The 16471-nt window shown below is 46.8% G+C and overlaps 2 protein-coding genes and 1 long non-coding RNA gene across 13 annotated transcripts in view; 1 reads left to right on the top strand and 2 right to left on the bottom strand.

Annotated features, from left to right (window-relative positions):
• IPO9 (importin 9) overlaps positions 1 to 1468 on the bottom strand; it is a 56676-nt gene extending 55208 nt beyond the window's left edge. The window contains exon 1 of the mRNA XM_003999369.5: positions 1253 to 1468. Within this exon, the coding sequence (XP_003999418.1) occupies positions 1253 to 1415 (163 nt within the window). The 5' untranslated portion in view covers positions 1416 to 1468. The remainder of the gene's footprint in view (positions 1 to 1252) is intronic.
• Positions 1469 to 6766: 5298 nt separating this feature from the next.
• NAV1 (neuron navigator 1) overlaps positions 6767 to 16471 on the bottom strand; it is a 246071-nt gene continuing 236366 nt past the window's right edge. For all 11 annotated transcript variants that reach the window (XM_023247662.2, XM_045049028.1, XM_045049024.1 and 8 more), the window contains 6 exons: positions 16202 to 16356; positions 15988 to 16059; positions 15276 to 15472; positions 14417 to 14535; positions 12223 to 12420; positions 6767 to 10312 (listed from right to left, as the gene is read on the bottom strand). In XM_023247662.2, the coding sequence (XP_023103430.2) occupies positions 10217 to 10312; positions 12223 to 12420; positions 14417 to 14535; positions 15276 to 15472; positions 15988 to 16059; positions 16202 to 16356 (837 nt within the window). In that variant the 3' untranslated portion in view covers positions 6767 to 10216. The remainder of the gene's footprint in view (positions 10313 to 12222; positions 12421 to 14416; positions 14536 to 15275; positions 15473 to 15987; positions 16060 to 16201; positions 16357 to 16471) is intronic.
• Positions 10650 to 13747, top strand: LOC123382854. The gene is made up of 2 exons (XR_006591925.1): positions 10650 to 11278; positions 13467 to 13747. It is a non-coding gene; the product is annotated as an uncharacterized LOC123382854 (long non-coding RNA).

The following is a 16471-nucleotide window of genomic DNA, read 5'->3' as shown; positions in this document are numbered from 1 at the left end:
TTCTCAAAGAGCTTTCTCCTAACCAGCAACTGCTCCTATTGTAGGGTCTGACATTTTATAGAACAATGACAATTACAATTAGGCCTTCAAAATGGTCCTTAACCTGTTATATCCCAAATCTCAACGTATTTCCAATAGGAGGAAATTCATTTTCAATAGCTCTCTCATGCGGTGAGGGAAAATTAAAGGGAGATTTGTCTGAAGTTCTTTTCAATAAAATCCTAATCCCAGGAGAAGCGCGAACTCAAGGTTTTGAGTGTGATTTGTCAGACCATGGACAATCTCCCATATCTCGGAAGCGGTCTTTAAGAGGTGGCTGAGCTGGGAGACAGTCTAAGGATTTGCAGTTCTTCCAGCGAAGCCTTTAACAGACCAGATATATTTCTTACATAAAGACCAAGAGGATTTTTCCCTTCTCCTGTTTTAGGATCAAATTGTTCTTCGCAAAGTGGTTACACGCGGCCTGGTGAAAGGCCCACTCAGCAGGAAATTGACAATCTCAAACCAATAGTTTATTTTTTTTCTCCATCACTTTAAAGCATATAATAGGAGTACCGGGACAAAGAGTCAAAGACAAAGGATGATCGGTTCCTCCAAATAGAAATGCACACAGGGGTATTTAATAAGTGTAAATTATTTTGAAAATTAAAGGGGACTATGGCCAGGAAGGTGAATCAGCTGCACATGCACTGAATCTGATTTCTGGGAAAACATTAAGAGGTAAACCGACCAGCTAGGTTTATAACTCGGAAGCAGAAACTTGTTTGATATCTACTAAGCTCTGATAGCCGCGTTCTCAAGGCTCTGCCCTCTCACCACTTCTAACAACTCCCTTTACTCCTATTCCAGCACAACCGAGCTGGCGAAGAGGACAGCAAAAGACCCTGGTTCTGAACTCAAAAATATTTCCCAGACCGCGCGACTTCCTCCAAAGCAGCAAGTCTAGCTCCATCTCGGTCCTCTGCAGATCCCAGGCTCCATCTAGCTTTTCAAGTCTCCACCCTCCCTCTCCCCTCCGAGGCTCCACCTCTCCCGACCCTCTCCTCCAGGCGCGCCTCCCCTCTCCGGGACTTTCACAGCCACCGGGGACATCATCCTCTCTTCCTGCCCCACTCCTGCCTGCTGGGCCTCGGCGCCCAGATCTCCACTGGCTCAGGCTCCCCTTGTCCCCAGCCGGTCCGGAGCTGCGGTCAGCGGACAGTACGGCCGGCCCAGGTCCGACACATCCTCGTGATGGTCCCGCCTCACTCACCCTCTGTCACCTCGAGCACCTTAATTTGTTCCTCGGCAGCCGCTCGCACCTCCTGCACTGGGGATAGGATCCCGGTGAGCGTATCCACCAACGCCTCCTTCAGTCCTTGTGCCACTGGACCCGGCAGCCCGGAGGCCGCACCAGCCGCCGCCGCTGCCGCCATCTTTCTTCCCTTCAGCCCGCCAGCCCCACGGCCGGGACCCGCCACTGAATGACGGCTCCCGCGCGCGGCCAATCCGCGAAGCCGCGCCTGCGCACCAGAGTCGGGCGGGAGCTAGAAGGGGGCGGGGAATGGGTCTAAACCTCCAGAGACAGCGCCTCCTGCCGTATGGACGAAAACTGCACCTTTTCCCGCGAGAATCGCTTCGCATTTTTGTGAAAACTGAGCTCCAGAGAGGTTAGGGGGTTTTCCTGAGTGGAACAGCAAGTTAGTAAACTCACTTGGAACAAAGCCTATGATAGAGGACTTTAGATTCATGGATCTTTCAGGTATAAGCTACAGTGTTAGGAGAGAGGAGTTGAGATGGGAATGGGTGTAGAGGGCTTTAAGGAGAGAGTTCTGGGTCAGAAATAGTTATTTTAAACCAGCCTTTTTCGCCCCCTCAAACACTGAAAAACAACAACAACAACAACAACAACAACAACAACAGTGGCTCAAGCGAGCCTCTTCATCTCAGGCTCAAGAATTCAAAGGTAGGGGGAAAAGAAACTGAAGTGGATGGAGCAGCGGGGAGTGGTCACCTGCCATAGACCCAACCCCCTGGTTTTCCAGCCTAGTTGAGCCCAACTTCAAAATTGGAACGTCTGGCCAGGAGAGGGCACCTGCGTGGGAAATGGTATTTCTTTCCTCCGGAGAAAGTACTTGAATGTCTATTTGAGAATGAATCAACTATTCGTTGAGAATGTATAATTTTTTTTTTTTCTCCCCCAGAGAAATTGTGCTGGACGTTTAAGGAATGAAGGAACAAGACTAGTTTAATATGGATATCCCACGGCTGGTCACAGGAAATGGCTGAAAGAATAGAGATAATTCTAAATACTGGAGCGAGTGGAGAGGATTATCGAGAGGAGTGAAGAATGCAGGGCAGAATTAACAAAAAAAAATTAAATTGCAAATTAAAAAAGAATCAGGGCAGGTTGGTGAGCATGTAGTGCCAGATGGATGGAATGATATGTTATTGGGAGTGGGAAGCGCTAGACCAGAGAGAAACAGGTCATTTTTAGTAGCTGTTCAGGTTGAGTGCCTTAAAATGGTTTCTAGGAACTCTGACTCTCCCAAGTGGCAGAGGAAACCAGGTGGCAATTCCTCACCTAGTTCTAGGCCTGTGGCTGCTAAATTGATAGTGATCTGGGGTTGTCGGTTCATCTGAGTATCTTCCTAAAGATTGACTCCTTGATTTGAGGATAGCTCTAAACATATTTTGTCACCTCCCATGTTAGAGGACAGGTGGGTTGTGTTACTACAATTTCATAGGGGGAAAAAAAGATTGCTTCTCGGAGCTCGAAATTCCATAGTAGGGAATCGTAGGACTTCTTTTCCTTCTTTCCTTGTTCCATTAGAACAGCTTCTTTTCTCATCGGTTAATTTGCCTTCACCCCTGGAAGAAAACTTAGGAAAGTCCAGAGGGTGGTCGATTTTCAAACATTGTGGCAGTGGATGGAGGACTCAAGAACCCTGAATTTTGGGCTGGTGAAGGAGGCTATGTCCACAGCATGCAAGTAGGAACCACATCCACCCCTTTCCCAACCAAAGGGGTCCAGAACTCCTGCTTAGGATTTGAGGATCAAACATTTCCAGGCAGGTGAGGTTTACCTCTTGGTTAGGCAAATGACTACCAGTAGTCTCACCTTGCAGATCAGGAATGGGCCACAAGATAAATGGAGACAGAAACCAGACAGAGAGGGAACTAGATAGAACCAGTGGACAATACAGGAGATAGCTTTATTGAAACGCAAATGGCATGGAACAGATGAATCTTGCTGGGAGGAGACAAGCCTGATGGACAGAGGAACCTCATGAGAGGGGCCTCTGGCAGTGATGGAAGAAGGCCTCTTCAGCTGGCCTGGCATGGATTTGATTTTCAATCAATTTGTTTCTTAAAACAAATTACTGAGCAGACAGCCCAGCTCTCTTCATGATTGTTACCGCAACTATATACAACGGTTTGCTTTCCAGATTCAAATTTGCTTTCTCTACACTAGATTATAAAAGGGGGTAGATTTAAAAAGAGGCGAGGGTCAAATGAGAAAAAACACAAACACACAGACACACACATATCCTGGTCTGGGGCTTTATGTCCAATAAATTAAAAAAAAAAAAAAAAACCACAAAAACCAAAAAACCCAAAAAAAACCTCTTGAAAAATTCCTGCCCGCTTTCCACCTGAGGGTCGGCATGCATTTGAGAAACACAGACTCCATCACGTAAACAGCGCTGCCTAAAACAGGATGGGGGTGAGGTGGGGGGAGGGAAGGAATCTAGCAGGGGTTGGAATTCATCAAAAAAAAAAAAAAAGATTGTTCTGTTAAAAAAGAAAAACAAACAAAAAACAACGGTAACAAAAAACATTAGGAAGTGGGAGGCTACTGCACAGCAGTAACCATATATTGGCTGGGATATGGGAGCTCTTGGCTTATTATCCAACACCCTCCATCTCCAAGGAATGGCAGGAAAGCAGAATGACCCCACAGGAGATGATCAAAGGCCCATCATCAGCCTTTTGGGGACTGAGGGGGTGATGTTAGTGCAATAGTTTTACACTCGCCTTCTTCCAGCCTTAGTTCCTCCTCCAGACCCTTGGTTCTAAATTTCAAGAGGCCTAGTACTAGCACATTTCTTCGTCCTTTATCCATAAGCTCCCTCTCAGGCAAAACTGACAAACTTGAGACAGAACCAGTTGTAAACAGCCCCCATCTACCCTATGGTCCCATCAGCTACCCCGTGAATCTGGAAAGGTAAGAAGCTCCTTTCAGGGTTGTTTGTTTGTTTGTTAAGATTTTATTCCATCACTGTGTCTGAGTAGGTCTGTACCCAAGTCCTGGTGTGAGGAAGGAAAGGATGGGCCCAGGGACTTAGTTACCCCTGTCCCACATCTTCATTGTGTTTCAGTCTCTCCTGTGAGCCGAGCAGAGCATGGAGAAGGGATCTTCCTGGGGTCCTCAAGCCCTCCAGCTGCCTTGGGGAAGGAAGTTCTGGCCAGGTTCTCAGACCCAGAAGTGCCTTTAGAACTCAGCGAAAGGAGAGGGCTTGTTGCTAAGAGAACAAGTTGCCATGGAAATACAAATGAGATTTTCTGCCTTTTCTTATCCTATTATATAATCAGAAAAAGGCTCACTGTAGACACAAATAATCCAGCAGAAGAGCAATCTGGAAGAGACCTCCGACTGCTTTTTTTTTTTTTCTGTGACAGCCCATTAGTTTCCCAGGTAAAAATTTCAGAGCCATACTTTTCTCTGAAGATTGCGTTCAGCTAGAAGAGAGGCCAGCATCCCCCCTAATGTCTACCCAAAGGCACACGTACCTTTTCGGTGTTAAATGAAAGGAAAAACAGAAACATAAAGAAGCACAAGAAAGGTGAGTTTGAAATTAATATTAGAGTCTGAATTATAACCCGCGACCTTCTAATTTTCAGTCCTGAAGCCCCTCAGCATGGGGATTCTGCTACTTGGCTTTCCCTTTTAAAAAGTGAATTTCAAACTGTAGCATGCATCAGAATTACCAACAGGGTTTGTTAAAACAAATTGCTGGGCCCTCTCCCTCGTTTCTGATGCCGTAGGTCTGAGATGGGGCCTGTGAATCTCATTTTTAACAAGTTCCCAGTGCTTGCTGCTGCTGGTCTGGAAACACAGGTTGAAAACCACTAAAAAGTTGAATCAAGGAAGCAAGAGTTCACTTACTTCCCTGGCCACTCTTGTCACAGAAAATTCTCCATGGCATAATCATTCAGAAAAATAGCCAAGGGGCACCTGGGTGGCTCAGTCGGTTAAGTGCCAGACTTTGGCTTGGGTCACAATCTCATGGTTCTTGAGTTCGAGCCCCACCACGGGCTTGCTGCTGTCAGCACAGAGCCCGCTTTGGATCCTCTGTTTCCCTCTCTCTGTCCCCCCCCCCCCCACTCATACTCTCACTCTCTCTCAAAAATAAATAAACATTAAAAAAAGAAGAAGAAAAATAGCCAAAACATCAAACTGGGAGGATCCAGTATACATAGGTTTAATTTTCAGCTGTAATGGTCTCTGTGCAGCTTCCATTGGTGTCCTCATCTTCCAGTTTATTCTGTTTGCCAGGGTCCATGGCTGGCAGTGCTTGCTTCCAGGGCTAGGCTGAGCACACACGCACACGTGGATCAGCAGCAGCGGAGAGAGCTAAGTTGGTGGCCCCATATGTCCCTGATCAGGTTGGCTGAGGACTCATGAATATATAAAGCTGATTCAAGTATAAAGGGCAGTATCTTCAGGCGTTGGCCTTTGGGGAACAGTGTCCCTAAGACCATTTTATTACTTATGGCCTCTTTAGTGGAGTCATGAATCACTAGTAGCCAGAACTCGCTAGTAGTTACTAGTCATCGAAAGAGTGTACCAGGATTAAATCAGTATATCCATCAGTAAACCCTCTGGAAAAACACATTTCACCCCATTTGTGGGGTTGACTTATGATAGTCTACTTATTAGCTTCAGCTCAGCTAAGGCCCAGGAATAAGAAAAAAAGGTTATGGTGAGGAGTTACATTTGGTGATGTGGATTACTTTAGCACTTGAACCCCATGACAAATGTGTGATTAGGACAAGAACAGCTTCCTTTCCCAAACACCGTGCAATAAAGAGACCATAGAGCCTCCTGTAGGTCTCTTGATGCTGGCTTGTAGGACCAAATCTCACTCAGTATGGCAAATTTTACCTATAAGCAGAATTTCTGTATGTGCGTTGTCAGGCGATGACGTGAGGCGTTTGTGAGGAAGAGCAGGCTGTTCTCTTCCTACTCTTTTGTAATACTACAGAAACTAGTTACATCCCAGACTAAAAGGGGGCGTCCCTCTGTATAGTGTGACCCTGGTCTCAGGGAGCCAGAAGTGAAGACGTGGGGAGAGAAGGTCCATCGGGAATCTTGCAAACCAGGAAAACCAAAAAGCCAGAAGTGAAATGAAAAAAAAAAAAAAAAAAGTCACTATTTTGTCTGAAACCCTTACGGGCCGTGAGCAGATTAGTTAGAAGGCTGGTAATTTAAAACCAAATGTAGCATGGCAATCAATAAGGACTTCACTGTAGGGTCTGTCCGCGGACAGCAAATCTTTCTTCCTTGCTAGCCTCTAGCTTCCCAATGGTTAGACTACACGAAAAAGACATTGGTATAAGGATTCACACAAAGACAGAGATAAGCACCGTAGAGCTGCCACAAAGCATAGATTTTTAAAAAAATATTCTGAAGCCTCAGAAGATAGGAACCAGCAACAGCAAACTGCTCTTGTGAAGGAGAGAGAGAGAGAGACACACACACACACAGACATCAGGTCCCATATTAGCCTCCAATTACCTAGTATTTTATTTTCAATGCCTAGGCAGGGATTGAGAAACACATACACTGGACAAAATGTGTTGGTTGTCTTCATCCAGAAATGAGAGGGACTCTGCTGAGGAACCTCTCCTGCAGTTGTGGCTCTCCTCAGAAGTTGATTTTGGGTATTGACCCATGTCCTCTGCTAGCCCACTTTGGTGAGGAATGGAGATGAGGGTCTGGAGAGGAAGGGGAGAGCACACATCCCAGTCCTAGACAGGCTGGGTTCTTCTGAAGGTGCCTGGGGGCTGAGAATTTAGCTGGGGGACCCAGTTTTCATTTTTGGAGGGATCCCAGTAGCCTCAACTAAGAAGCACGTGCGTAGGTAGGAGAGAATGCTGTGGATTTGCTCTTGCCATCAATTCCAGGGCAGTAAGGGGGAGCTCAGCTTTTCTGCTTCAGAGAAGTCTGGATGAGCACCCCAAGGGGTTATAGCACCATGAGGAGGCTCAACCTTCTGCAGTTGCCACATAACCATGATTCCTTGGTGAGATGATAGATCCCCACAATGAGGGGCCCAAGTGCGCAACTGTAAACAGGGTCCCAGGCTCCAGAGGGAAAGCTGAGGCTGCAGTGCTACCTCATTAGACGGGAACACGCTTTTTGGAGGAAAGCAACTAGAGACCTGGGCTAAATGCAGCAGTCAACTCAGAGTAGAGGGTGGTGGGTCCCAAGAATAGAGATTAAAATTCATACCAGGAGAGGCCTCCAGAATCAACCTGTTGAGGATCCAAGGAAAATTCCCGGTGGTATCCATGGTTACCAGGGAGACAAGAATCCCTTTGGAGGTCTGAGGCAGTTGGAATGGAGGAAGGGGCTCTCCCCTTTCCTTTTTCTCAAGTAGCCAGTAACATCCATGCTAGAAGGCACTGGCTGGGCAGCACCAGAAAGTAGAGAATTAAAGGCTCAACCACCTTATCAAGGTGGCATTACAAGTCTGAGCCTTGCCATGGGACTGGAGCTAAGGACAGGGTTCAGAAGAGGCCTCGGTCCAAAGAAGGCCCATCCGGTCTTCCCTTCCTTCCAAGTTAGAACACCCCGCTCTGGGGTGTCCTCATTCTGCACAGCAGAGACCTTAAGGCAGTGATTTCAGCACCATCCTTGAACAAACATCCTCTTCCCACCACAGAATTGCATATTTTACAGCTGAGTTGGTTGGGGATCTTCACAGCTCACGGACTTAGCAGCAAAAGCAGTAATAGTCTCCATCATAGAGGACCCTGTCATCCCTGGGAGCTACCAGGTGAATGCAGAAGCTTTCGTGGGGAGCAACCCGAACCATCTTTTGGACCTAAATTGAAATATCCTGATGTGAAGAGTCCGATGCATGTATTCCTTGGTTGGGGAGGACAGAATGGTCCAGGTTCGTACGCCTAGAAGTTCTGATAAGGTCTTGTGCTACTTAGGAATCTGAACAACAAGTGCTTGGACCCAGGCTGATCACATATCTTTGATCTGCAGAACCCTGAGACTTCATCTTCACCAGGCAGTTCAACCTGGATCTGGTCCCACAGGGTCTTCCAGAAATGGCGGAAAGAGAACTTGCCCACTTGAGATAAAGCAAGATTCCATAGTCCTTCAGGGTCCATCTTGACTGATCCCCAGACCTTCTACCCCCCGTGTATTGGACATCTAATCAAAGGCTTCTTTCTAGCTGGCAACTTGGGTTTTGGCTACATTTCTGAGATGATCCTGAGGGTCTAGATAAGAAGATGTGCATTTAATGGAGGTTACGATTTCCTACTAGGTTGTGAATATAAGGGCTCAAGTCTCGTCATTTTTTTTTTTTTTTTAAACCTAGTGACTGACAGACAGTGAGTACTCCGTGTTTGTTGAATGAAGGCATACAGACTGCCAGACCTTTGGGGCAACTTCTGCTACAGGTGGATCCCTTTGGAAGGCAGATCTTTGCCACCAAATCAAATTCCTTGAGCCTTACATTCTGATTGGGAGTATTTCACACGGATGTCCAGTCTCTTATAGGTGAGTATTTACTTGTCAAAAACAAATAGTAAAGGCCAGCTAGGGATTTTGGATTCAGTCGAGCAGAGTGGGTGCCATCAGAATAGGGCAGTGAGGGGCCAAACAGGCCACAAGACAAAGGAATAGTTCTAGTTTCCTGGTTTTCCTCCCAGTCCAGTGTGAAGCTCAGAGTAGATCTTCTATCAACACGGGACGGTACCCTTTTAAGTCAGAGACTGACAGCTGAGCATCCAAGCAAAACGTGTGCTTTCTCAAAAGGGAAGTCAAGGTTCTTCTACTACTTCTGTCTGAGCCAATGCTTCATGTCTCATATAAGTCCCAAGAACGCCAGAGATAGTGGGGTGGCAGGTACCTAGCTAGGGCCAGTTAGATGGCAACAGATTCTCCAGAGAAAACCCACTTGGCAAAGCCAAATTAGGCCCAGGAAAAGCAATCCAAGCATTTTGTGGGCATGAGAGGAGATGGGGGGGGGACAAAAGAAAGGAAGGAAGAAAGAAAGGAAAAAAAGAAAGAAAGAAAGAAAGAAAGAAAGAGAGAAAGAAAGGAAGAAAGAAAGAAAAGGAAAATCAATAGGCATATGGGAGGGGAAAAAAAAGAAATGAAACAAAAAGCGAAAATAAAAAATAAAAAAAGTAGGGTTTATTGACGGTCATGCATGTTAAATTAAAGGGTGTAAGACAGGGCTAGCAGTCTTTCTCTGAAGGCTGGAATGTTATTTTTGTGGTGTGGTGACTTCTGAGATAGGCAGCCATCTTGTCATCATCCCTTATGTCATCCAGGGATGGGCAGTGCTCTCTCTACCTTGGCAACTGTTTCCTCTCTCTCCAGCTTCATCTTTCCTTTTTTTTTTTTTTTTTTTTTTTAAATACCTTTTACAGATTGATTTAAACATTTTTTAAACCACATGCTTCTTTTTCTTGGCTCCAGCCAGATCTCTGGGGGAAGAAGAGTGATTGGCAGTGGTGACAGAACTCGGAAGGGTCTGTGAGAAATTCTGGGGAGCTTCCACCTCCCTCAGGTTTCCCCACACAGGGCTGTCTCTCTCAGAGCTGTTCATGAGAATCATTTAGGAACTGCTGCAGGTTTTGCTGATGTCTTCTGAGCCCCTCCCCAGAAAGCCTAGGAGTTTCTAATTGAGACAAGAAATCAAGGAAAAAGACCCAGAATCATCTTTTCCCCAAAGTCATGAGAGGAGGCCAGTAAATGGATCTAGGGGACACAAGTTTCTAAACTCCACCCCACCAGTCCTTCCTAGGAAGTTCTCGAAGGTGCAGCACCAAGAACCTGCCCTTTTCCTTCACCTCCTCCTCCCCCTCCTGTTCTCCTCTTGGGCCGGAGAGCCAGTGCTCTGGAAGAAGAGAGGGGAGAGGAGGAGAGAACGTCGCTCCTGCCGGCATTCTGCTGTCCGGGGTGACAGGGACTGTTGGGCCCTCAAAGTGTGGCCTGGAGGTTGGGGTCCAGGATGGTTTCTCGATCTGGAGACTCAATGTAATTGGCAGCTTCTTGAAGCTTCAGCAGCATGGCCATCTAAAAAGGGCAAAAGGATGGATTAATGAGTGTTGGGACTCAGGGTCCCGCCCCCAGAAGGGAAACCTAATACAATCTAGATCCTGGGTCTGATTCTTGTTTCGTAAGTGATTTAGAGCCCAGAGAGTTTACAAGTGGCTCATGAAAAAGCAGCAGTGAAGGGGCACCTGGGTGGCTTAGTCAGTTGAGCGTCCGACTCTTGGTTTTGGCTCAGGTCATGATCTCAGGTTCATGAGATTGAGCCCTGCATCGGGCTCTGCACTGAAGGCGTGGAGCCTGCTTGGGTTTCCCTGTCTCCCTCTCTCTCTGCCCCTGCCCTGCACCTACTCTCTCTCTCTCAAAATAAATAGAAAGAAAGAAAGAAAGAAAGAAAGAAAGAAAGAAAGAAAGAAAGAAAGAAAGAGCAGCAATGATTACTTAAACCCTGTCTGTAAGCATGTGCGTGTGATGTTCAGGAGTGTGGCTGAGACATAAGGTGCCCTGCCGTGAGCTGATGCCCAAACAGCGGAGACCCCCTCTGCTTCTAGGGCGCTCACACTCTAGAAAAGGACAGAAGGCGCGTACACACTGACTAATATTGGGAGGGATGTGCAAAGTGGCCCTAAGAACATCTGTGTCTGTCAACTTCTTCCAATAGATGATAACCAGTGTTATCATGAACCAGATTCCCCTGGCTCACGTACCCTAGTGCTCTGTGTCAAGTCTAAACTCTTCAGTGTCATTCACCTCCTTCCTTCTTCCCTCTTTACCTCTCACTCTCCCCTGGTTCTTCAAGACTATGACCCTCCATTTTAGCTAAGTACGCCTGGTTGGTTCTTTATCGAATCTTCTCTCTACCCTTTTATTTACATGATCACTAACAGTCTTCCAACTTAATGGCTTTTTTTTTTTTTACACAGATAACTACATTTTTAACAAAGTCAAAATTGAAATAAAAGTGTATTATGTGGAAGAATTTCTTGCAAGGTAAAATGGCAAGGTCACAGAAGTTGTGCACATTGAAATTTTAATATAAGCTGCCAAGTTATCTTCGAAAATGACTTTGCTAATGAACACTCCCACCAGCAGAGTAGGAAGCCTGTGCTTCCAAACACACTATTTTTGCAGTGTGAAATGGTTACCTCCTTATTTGGATGTGCATTCCCGCAATTACTAGAGAGGTTACGGATCTTTTTATATTTTTATTGGCCGTTTGCACTTCCTCCAGTCAAATGCCTATTCATGTCTTTTGTCCATTCTTCTATTTGGAAATTTTGTGGCAAGTTTTATATATTCTATTTTTTTTACTGTTTATTTTTGAGAGAGAGAGAGAGAGACAGAGTGCAAGCCGGGGAGGGGCAGAGAGAGAGAGGGAGACACAGAATCCGAAGCAGGCTCCAGGCTCCCAGCTGTCAGCACAGAGCCTGACGCGGGGCTCGAACCCACGACTGGACCCATGACCTGAGCTGAAGTCGGACACTTAACTGACTGAGCCACCCAGGTGCCCCGGGAAGTTTTATATACTCTAGATACCAATCCTCTTTTGGTTACAAGCCTTGCAAATATTTGCCCCTAGTTGGTCACTTGTCTCAGACTGCTTCTTACAGGGGCTCATGAAATCCACTGAGCTGAGGCAGTCCTCAGGACAGCACCAGAGCATAGAGGGAGAGGTAGTGACCATGCATCCTACCTGGGATCTGCCTGAGACTTGGCTCTTTACTAGAGTATATCTTGCCAGCATGCATTATTATTTAGCTTAAGCTAGGTTGCAGGCATATGATCTTTATAACCCAGGATTCTGAGAGTTGAGCTCCTCACTGACCTCCTCCTAGCCCTGGGCTTGCTGATACCCTTCAGTGTCCATCAGGGTATGCACGAAGAGTTCAATTCCATAATACTCTTACTTTTACCTTAGAATGGCTTCTACTCACCAGAGGGTCCGAGTCCAGAGAACTTGGGGTGCTATCTTTGACTGTCCTATCCTCGGGAGGTGAGGCAATGCTATGAGGGCCCACGGTAGGTGGAGGCAAGTGGTACAGCTTCGACTGGTCTTGTTGGGCTGATGGCCAGGGAAGAGTGTCCCGGACCCACTCCACTGGGTCCTCCCAAGCAGCTTTCTGTCCATGGACCTGGATAGAAGGGGAAATGTGAGTACTGGCAGAGGAATCCACAGGTAGAAGCTTGCTCATGCAGTCTCCTGATGGTCATACGGACTTCCTAAATGGAAAGCCTTGAGGCTCTGATCCCCCATGGAATTTTCTGAGTTTCCCAACAAAAGAAGTAAGTTGGTGTCAGCTGGTAAAACTCCTTTGGAGGATAATTTGGTAGACTGTGTTAAATACTTAACATGTACCCATCTTATGGTCCCATAATTTTACTTTCTGAGTAAGAAATTCTCCCACTTTAGTAATCATATCTTCTTCTAAAGTGTTTAAAAATTTTTAAGTCAAAAATTTTTTTTAATGTTTGTTTATTTTTGAGAGAGAGAGAGAAAGCGAGCACATGAGTGGGGAGGGGCAGAGAGGGAGACACAGAATCCTTAGCAGGCTCCAGGCTCTGTCAGCACAGAGCCCAATGTGGGGCTTGAACTCACGAACCAGAAGATCAAGACCTGAGCTAAAATTTAACCGACTCAGTCACCCAGGCGGCTCTAAATTTTTTTTTAATGTTTATTTATTTTTGAGAGAGAGAGAGAGAGAGATGGAGTGTGATTGGGGGAGGGGGAGAGAGAGAGGGAGACACAGAATCTGAAGCAGGCTCCAGGCTCTGAGCTGGCAGCACAGAGCCCAACGCTGGACTCGAATTGTGAAATCATGACCTGAGCCAAAGTCAGATGCTCAGCTGACTGAGCCACCCAGGTACCCTTAGTAATCATATCTCACAAAAAAAATTCTGACTTTGGAGCACCTGGGTGGCTCAGTTGGGTTAAGGATCTGACTTTGGCTCAGGTCATGATCTCGAGGTTCATGAGTTCAGGCTCCATGTTGGGCTCTGTGCTGACAGCTCAGAACCTGGAACCTGCTTAATGCAAAATTAAGTGAAATAATGTTTTCTGGCATCAGTTTCATAGAAAGTGTCTCTAGAAATTTACCATGTCCTTAGGGGATATCTATTACAATAGCAAATTACTATTTATGTTTTATTTTTTATTCTTTTTCGTATTTTTTTTTTTTAGGATCCAAAGCAGGCTGTATACCCTGACAGCAGAGAGCCTGATGTGGGGCTTGAACCCAGGCCATAAGATCATGACGTGAGTAGAAATCAGATGCTTAACCAACTGAGCCACTCGGGTACACCAATAACAAATTACTTTTATGGAAAATATATGGCCAATAGGGGTCCAGACATTGCATTATAGTTCACTAGGGCTGGAATAGACTATAGTGATCATTATGTCCTACTTCACGGGAAAAAAAAACTGGGGATGTTTTAATAAAATGACCTCTTCCTTTTGCATTCTTATTTGCATCCTTCTTATTCTAACTTCTAAAAATCTTTTCACATATTTCACATCTTCAAAACAACCCAGTGATTTAGGCAGAGCAGAATTTATTATCTCCTTTCTTCTACAGAAGGATGTTTAAAAAGGTTATGGAACTGGGCCAAAGTAACATTTTTATTAGTAGTTAATAGTAGGGTTTTACTTAATTCTTAGCTTGGTGATTTCTCTATTTGATCCTCTTTTTAAAAAATATTTATTCATTTTTGAGAGAGTATGAGTGGGGGAGGGGCCAGAGAGGGGGGCGACAGAGGATCTGAAGCAGGCTCTGCACTGACAGCCCTGAGCCCAATGTGGGGATCTCACAAACTGTGAGATCATGACGTGAGCCGAAGTCGGATGCTCAAAAGACTGAGCCACCCAGGTGCCCCTGCTCTGATCCTTAAGAGAGAGGTCTGAGTTGGGCATGGAGACAGAAGGCCCAGGACTGGACAGGCCACAGAGACAGTCCTCCCATAGCCATTTGCTAAATGGTGACTGGAGGCACGGCCTTACTCTACCTAAGAGTAGGAAGAGAACCTGACTAATCATAGTAGCCTCATGTCTAATCTTGAAGAGATATTCTGCTTTGTTTGGTGGGACAGCCTGACCTTGGGGATTGAGTAGAGTCAGAGGGTAGGGCTCACCTTGATCCCATCCTTCGCTCCTTCCTGTAGGTAGGGAATGATAGAATTGTTCCACAGGTCAATGAACCAGGTCCGGAAGTCTTCAATGCCAATGGGACAGGACAGAAAGAAGCAAGGGCCTAGGGAAAAGGATGAGGCCATTGAGATGGCTGAGAACTCAGCTCTCCCCAGTCATCTCTCTCTTTTACTTCTTAATACCAGGCAGAGGGATCTGATAACTAAAGGAGTGAAAGAAATGTATTTTTTTTTAAGTTTATTTATTTAAAGAGAGAGCAGGAGTGAGTGGGGGAGGGGCAGAGAGAGGGTGAGAGAGAATCCCAAGCAGGCCCCTGCTGTCAGCACAGAGCCTGGTGCGGGGCTTGATCCCACGAACCATGCGGTCATGACCTGAGCTGAAACCAAGCCGAACACTCAACTGACTGAGCCATCCAGGCGCCGGGGAATAAAAGAAATCTAGAGTCAGGCTGCTCTGAGATTGTTGTCAAGACTAGTGGGAGCGGCTGCCTGGCTGGCAGTCTCCTAAACATGCTTCCTCACAAGGTAGAAGCAAGGTGAGGGAGTGACAGGAACCTCTTCCATTCCCTCCTAAACACTTTCCTTCCTTTTCCCTGTTAAGTGCGGGAAAAATGAGGGAGTGGGGTTAGCTTTCTGCTGGTTGAAGTGATTTGCCCCCATCATGGGGCTAACTGCAAGGGGAACACTTCTTAAGTCATTAAGTGGACCTGGGTCTGAAGCCCCGAGGCTTGCCACTCCTTTACATGCTGAGGACTCCAGAAAGAAAGGGGAACATCCCACCGGGTGGCAAAGTCGGAGAGGAAAGCCACCTTCTGACCCCAAGGCGGAAGCTGAACCCCGGTACCGATAAGGAAGTCTGAGGTGCTGTGCTTCTCAAGGAAGGTGTGGAGATGGTACCACAGCTTGGGCACCCAGTCGAGCACCCGAAGCAGCTCTTCCTTGTTGGCATTGATGTCACTGTCCGACTCTACCAGCTTCCTCCTCAGGTAACGAACCAGGAAGCCATTGGCTGGCTCCACGTTGTTGGAGAAAGTCAGCATCCTGCAGCCAGGAATGGGGAGAATGGGGTCGGGGATGCAGGTCGGCAATGCGGACACTGTCGGTGCTCATCCCCTGCCAGTCCGTCCCTCCTCCTGCCTGCCTCCCACTGATGCCCGCTGGATTTCTTTGCAAGTAATAGCGGGCTCGGCAGAACTCAGGGCAGTAGCACTGGGCAGGCAGAGCTGACCCTCAAATCAGTGACCCTCTTCAGATAACCCTCTGACCCCAATGACCCAGATGGGGAGGTGGTGTGTGGGCAGAGAACCCAAATTACAGCGTCCTAGCTTCAGCCCCTAGTTTTGCAGTTTCTCCCTCTTCTCGAGGGGTCTCCTCCACCCCATCACTGACGTGGCAAATATACCTAATCTCTCTTCCCAGCCCAGAGGCCCCGCCTAATTCGCTTTCCTTCTGCTACTGCCCCTCTACTGCCCCTTCCTCTAGCTGGATCCTGGGATTTAACTAGTTTATAGAATCTTAGGTAGGGTTGGAAGGTTCATCCAGGGCACAGTTCTTACCTGAAGCTCAAGTGCAAGCCATGATTGGGTGTCATTTTTACCGGCTGATTGGTGGTACCTATAATATAAGGACTGTGGGAGAAGGAGGAAAAAGGTTTACTTAGACTCGTTTTAACACTTGCTTTCTGCTATTCAGACCCAATGGAAAGCTCACAGGTTGGACCGACCAGGCTCTCTTCCCACTGTGGTGACTTTGGTCCTGAGTCCCGCTTACCATTTGTGGTACTTGCAGGTGAGAGCCCCATTGACCAGCTCACTGATGGAGCCTGCTTCACTCAGGTCATCCAACAGGATCACCAGGGGGACATCCCCAATTCCTGTCTCCCGGTCTATCTGGTTGGCCAGGTTGGAGAGATACAGTTGCAGATCCTGAGATAAGAGAAGGAAGTGGGTCAGCACTCAGGAGTCGAGAGCACTTGGATCAACCTTGGGAGGAAGGCTTCTGGAGAAGCTATGCTAGTTCTGGATTTCCCTGGAGCCTTTG

Source organism: Felis catus, chromosome F1 (genome assembly GCF_018350175.1).
Source record: "Felis catus isolate Fca126 chromosome F1, F.catus_Fca126_mat1.0, whole genome shotgun sequence".
Classification (NCBI taxonomy): domain Eukaryota; kingdom Metazoa; phylum Chordata; class Mammalia; order Carnivora; family Felidae; genus Felis; species Felis catus.
This window is presented reverse-complemented; position numbering and strand designations above follow the sequence as displayed.